The 5,901-nt window shown below is 31.7% G+C and overlaps 1 protein-coding gene across 1 annotated transcript; it reads right to left on the reverse strand.

Moving 5' to 3' along the window:
- Positions 1-3,822: 3,822 nt before the first annotated feature.
- On the reverse strand, positions 3,823-4,608 carry LOC125196408 (SAUR-like auxin-responsive protein family). Its single transcript, XM_048094909.2, has one exon. The coding sequence runs from the start codon at positions 4,537-4,539 to the stop codon at positions 4,156-4,158; it is 384 nt and encodes a 127-aa protein (XP_047950866.2). The 5' UTR covers positions 4,540-4,608; the 3' UTR covers positions 3,823-4,155.
- Between the last annotated feature and the right edge of the window lie 1,293 nt (positions 4,609-5,901).

Here is a 5,901-nt window from a genome sequence, read left to right on the forward strand (position 1 = left end):
ATATTTAGATCACAATGTATATTAAAAGTGAAAAAAAAATACATATAACAAATCAAACCAGCTAAAAAATCAAATTAGGTTCATTTTTTACTAAGATTATTGATATTGGACAAATGAAATAATTTAAATTTATTTTATTTGCAGGTCGTTAACTAACGAATGTTGGCTATTCTAGAACATTGACTCTGGAATCTTGTGATGCGATGTTTGTAATTGAATTTAGTTAAAAACTTGCGCCGTTATTACTATAAAATATTGGTAGAGTAAATAAAGCCAAATTTCAATTATTTGAACAGTCGATTTTTTATACTCCAGATGAAAGAGCTAAGTGTGATTATTTAAAAAAAGTTTCTTAATAATTGTTAGCAAATAATGTAAAATATGTTATCTATATACAGACTAAGATAAGTTAATTGACTAACTCATTATGTCGGCGGAATTCGTGAATAGGTTGTTGTTAAGAAAAAGCAATTCAATTATTCGTATATTAATTAAAAAAACATCATTCTATTATCTTTTTCTGATTAAAAAAATTTACAGTCAAAAAACGGTTAGCAAAAGTTTACGAATATATAATAGAAATTCTACATTCTTTTTTGTAAAAGGAAAAAATTGCATTTACGAATCTAAAATAACGAGAGTAACGACTAACAGGTAAAAAAAAATTGTGATAACAACTATAAATCTAAAACAACAACAAATTAAATCTTAAAAAAGATAATATTAAACTTCACCACAACAACGGTAGAAAAAAAAGACGAACAGAGAGATATTTGTGCATCAACAAAATTGATCTCGATGAGAGTCACAAATACCAAGAAATGAAAAACTCACAAAAATGAGCAATAACAAAACAATTATGAATTATATTAGTCGATAATTTTTGAAAATTTAAATGAGTCATTTGTTACATTAGTCGAAAACTACTAAGAAATTCGAAATCACCCAATGTTTGGGCTTTAAATATAAACTATCAATAAAGGACCAATTTATAGGTGTGACACATATTAGATAAGTGTGTAGGCACTGTCTGAAATGTGTAGACATTAACTGGGTAATATGTCTTATTACTTAAGCAATTAGTCTCCTATTGCTTGAAATATCATTGTCTCATGCCCAATTTATGTTTCCTGCGCCACAATAAGGTCGGTTACTAAACATGCATTAACAGTAATTAAACATCATTATCTTTAATTGTACCATCATTTGAAAGTTACAAGTAACATCAAACTGAAGCCATCTTGGCTTCTACTGACTTTTCTTAAGAAGGCATCCAACATTTTCAACGATAAATAACAGAGTGAACTTCAAATCTGATTCGTGCTAATAAAAAAATCTGAAAAATCAAGACAGATATAATATTTGGTTTGGCTCAATTCGATTATTCAAACTATCGTCTTTTTGGTGGTTTGGCTCAATTCGATTATTCAAACTACCGTCTTTTTGCTCGCAGCATCAGTGGGTCATATTTTCTCGTTTACAAACCCAAAAGGGACCAACCTTTTCCTTTACCGTCCAACGTCTATCCAAATTAAATGTCGTTAATTTTTCGGTTCAGGGCTTCATAAAATTACTCGTCATATATTTTTGACAAATTTCTCTTTTTAATAAAGTGATCTCATTTTTAACTAATATTACTTTAATTAAAAAAAAATTCTATTTATCTATAGTTTATTGTTTTAATTAATATTTACATCATTGCTCTATCATTTGAGGATTTCAAAAAGAAGATGAATCGCATTATATACTTTAGCAGACGATACCATATTTTACTATAAAAATAAAGATGTGGATTTGATTAATTAGTTCGACTTTTTCCCTATCTAATTAAATAAAATGGTATGCCACAACTTTTTTGTGGGGATGAGAAAGGCAGATAGGAAACGCGTTACAGATAATAGTGTTACCAAATGCGTTTACTTAACAAATCTCTTGTCTTCCACTTAACTTTAGCAAAATTATTTAATTACAAAAAAATTTGCATAAAAGAACTAATTAATAAACAAAAATAAGTTGTGTCCAACAACAAGAAGGTTGATCCGAACAACCCAATCATTATTTATCTGTATAAAAAATTGCGTAATTTATGCTAATCTAACATAAGTCGAACAAACTGATAAAATAATCCATAAGTTTGTTTGACTCGTTGTTTGTGCTTGACATTAACAAAATTTAAAGATGGCTTTAATATAAAATTATGTATTAATTAAAGTTGATTGGTAGATAGTTCCAAATGGTGCTGGCAAAAGTGAAGAATAGAAGTTTAAGTGCAGTAGTTTATTTCTTAATGTTGAATTAATTTAGGTTGAAAGCGACTTAATTTGTTGGCGATTTGTGCTTTACCATCTTTTAACTATTTTACTTGGAATAGTTAGGAAAGATGTATTTTAACTAGAAAAGTTCAAATGAAAAATATTGGGATGGCCGTTATTCTGTATAGGGTTTCTTGGTCGGATCTTGAATATTTATAATTTATGTTTTTTTGTTTAGAACTAGTTACTTTTATTGGCGGTTCGATAAGTTAAGACGTTGTCGTATGTTATATTCTCGTTTGTTGTTTGTTGTTGTTCTGTTCAGACACTTTCGCTTACTTTATGACTTGAGGTTTTCTAATCGAAAAAGCGATTTCTATAAAGTTCATAATTTCAAGGGAGATTTTGTATAATAATCATTCCTTTACTACTCGAGAAAAAAACAATCTTCCGAACATATCGAATGAAAAAAGTAAACTACCCATTTTCATTTTTTTATGTTACAAACACTAAATAAAAAATTACAGTAGTGATTAACAAATTAACAATACATAAGCACTTCCAAATATAAGCCAAAAAACAATGAAATCAATATCAACATCAACACAAATATAAAATTAAACGTTATGTTTAAAATCAGTGCATAAAATAACAATAACTAAAATGTACAATGTTTAATGTTAATTAGTATTTAATTTTTTTAATGGTTTTGATGAATCTATATATCTTTATAATATTCATGATAGAGACATTGGAATCACTCCAAAACTAAAAAGGAATGAGATTCTTTAACGTATTGCGACCTTTTTTTTATTAATAGCTAGTAGTAATAAATTGGGTGAGTCGGAATTTGAAATATTTTGAACTTTGTTAATATTATAGGAATTAAAATGTATTTTACTTTGCAAAATGTCAAGCCTTATTTAGAAACAATATCTACTAATTTTCTATAGCAATTTTCTTTCTGGACTTTGTCAGTTTTTGAGTTTAGATAAACGCAAATTATTTACAAAAATAAAGAATACACCTTAGACTTTTTTTTTTTGTTTTTTAAAACAATACACCTTAGACTTTATAAATTTAAAGCCTTAATTGAAAATCTTTATTACTTTCGTTTACATTATCTTTTCTCTTTAACATATGTGATTTTATTTTTCATCAACAATATTTAATTTTTTTTTATACTAGTAGTATTTTTCTTACTTTATTAACTTTGTAGTATAAAATTTGTATTAAAATAATTGATAATGAATGAAGAAGTAATAAAATGCAGTGTATCAGTTGGAGACTTGATTACATAAACAGATCAAGTGACAATGATACTTATCATTCAATTATACTTAGCCAACCTTTGTGGCCTCCCTCAATTATTATTTTTAATATTTCTAATCATACATCCTTTCTCCCTAAGTCTACATCATATCAAATTCCACCACAAAATTTCCCATTTCCAACGTGGCTTTTCCCCAATTATTCACCATTTTTAGACTAATTCATGTAACATTTTAGTTTCTCTTTAAGGAAATTCATTTTTCAACTTTTGTAATTTAAATAAAAATGCAAAGAGCAATAGAGCTACAAATTCATCAATTCAATATCCACTTTGGGAAAAAGAATGAATAATAACAGCAATTACAAATACTGAAAAACATTAGCACAAATATCCCATCGATTCGAGATTATGGGTTAATCTTGACCGTCAATTTTCACTCTCTTTCTTCAATGTATATAATCTACACCGCTAATCATCTCCTTATTAAACAAAAAAGGAAATTTCCGAAAATAAAAAAGGAAAAATATACAGCTATATACCATTATAATGTATGTTGCTGCGACCACACCCGATCCCACCCCTTCCCCGGCAAATTTCAGTTATTAATCAATCTCGCCGTCGCCGCCGCATTCAGCAGGCGTAGAATTCGACGAGTTCATCGAGCGATTCCGGCTGAGGATCGGCATTCTCGAGCATCCAGAGGAGGTGCTCGAAGAGGACGACCTCGCAGCCGACGGTGATCATCGCGCCGTCGTCGTCGGATCGCCGGTCGACGAGCTCGCGGAGGAGCGGATTGTCGAGGACGTCGGAGGTGATGAGGTAGCGCCGCCGCGATTTGCCGACGTAGACGGCGTGGAGGTCGGCGTTTGCGGCGGCGGCGGCGATCGAGCACGATTCGTCGTCGTCGGAGGTGTTCGCGGCGGCGATCGAGCTGGCGCTGGCGCGGCCGAGCTTGAAGGACTGCATCTTCTTCAGGACGGACTTGATTTTGGTGAGCTTGCCTCCCTTCGCCATGGATGAATGCAGAGAGAGAGAGAGAGATCGCTGAGAATTGAATTTGGGGGTTTTGAAGGGTTTGAGAAATGGGGAGGAAGCTTCGGTATATAAAGGGGAGAGGGGAAGGAGAGAAAGAGAAGAAATGGGGCATTAAATGAGTAAACGGGTGGGGCCCGGATAGACAGGGTCGGACCCATGGTTTTTCGGGTCAGGTCTGGTCTGGTCTGCTCCGTGCAAAACCATCGGCGCCTTTTTGACTGATTAATAAACACCTGTTTTTACTCATTTTTTTTATTATATAGAGATTTAATTTATTTGGTTTTATTTCCTTTCCGTGAGTTACGCATTCCGAAATTCCGAGACATCCGCTTCTCCGGGAGCACGGGTGATCGATGCCGGAGCACGAGTTGTGTCGCTCAGCGAATGGGCGACCCGTGGCTTGCTTCGTTATTTATTTTCTAAATCTGGAATTTTGGCGTTTTATCTGTAAATGCGTTCGCTTGTCACTTTATTATTCACACTTTCGCGCATTCCTTTTTTCTTGGCCGTAATTTTAATTTATTTTATTTTTAACAATTTTTCTCATTATCCGGGTGGATTCTAGAGACTTTTACATACTAATATGAAACTTTTAAAGTTAATGCGCAATCGTCGTGATCACGAGTACCCAAATGCTGAAGCGCGAGTTCTGATAGTCAAAGAATGAGCGACCCGTGGTTTTGCATTATTATTTATTTTTTGCAATGGAAATTTTGAATTTTTTTTCATGTTTAAAGATACACATTGCTGATTCATTATTCCTATCTTATTATCTTTACATTCTCCTTAGTCTTTCTTACTCTATCCATCCTATAAAAATAGAATCTTTTAGGACGATATGAGTTGTAATGTGCAATTAGTAAAATAATAAAGAAGAGAAAGAAAAGTAACTTAAATATTGCTACTAAAAATTGGGCCCCTCCTCATTAGAGAATTTTTTTAAAAAAAAATAGAAGTGTGTTATTTTTATGACCAAAATTGAAAGTGTTTCATTTATATGGGAAAAAAGAGTATAATTTTAAATTTTGACTATATTTTAAACTAATTCTCTCATCGTGTCGTATAAATTCTAGTGAAGTTAATGTGCAGTCACTACCATAGTCAAGTTTCGGTGATTTCATTATTTGGTCGGGTAATATCGAGTAGTAATTTTTTTGAAGTATTTACTTTTTTTATATTAATTACATACTTGTTACTTTTGTACTATTTCCGTCCCTGAAAATTTGTCACTTATTTCCATTTACGTCCGTCCCTAAAAATTTGTCATCTTTCACTTTTACTATTTTGGAAGTGGACCATATATTCACTGACTCATTTTCACTCACATTTTATTATAAAATT

The sequence above is a fragment of the Salvia hispanica genome, chromosome 4, assembly GCF_029641045.1.
Source record: "Salvia hispanica isolate PSC_SH4W2 chromosome 4, Shi_PSC_v1, whole genome shotgun sequence".
Lineage (NCBI taxonomy): Eukaryota > Viridiplantae > Streptophyta > Magnoliopsida > Lamiales > Lamiaceae > Salvia > Salvia hispanica.

Coding starts and splice junctions, on each gene's coding strand:
- LOC125196408 (XM_048094909.2), bottom strand. CDS start 4,539: ATGGCGAAGGGAGGCAAGCTCACCAAAATCAAGTCCGTCCTGAAGAAG.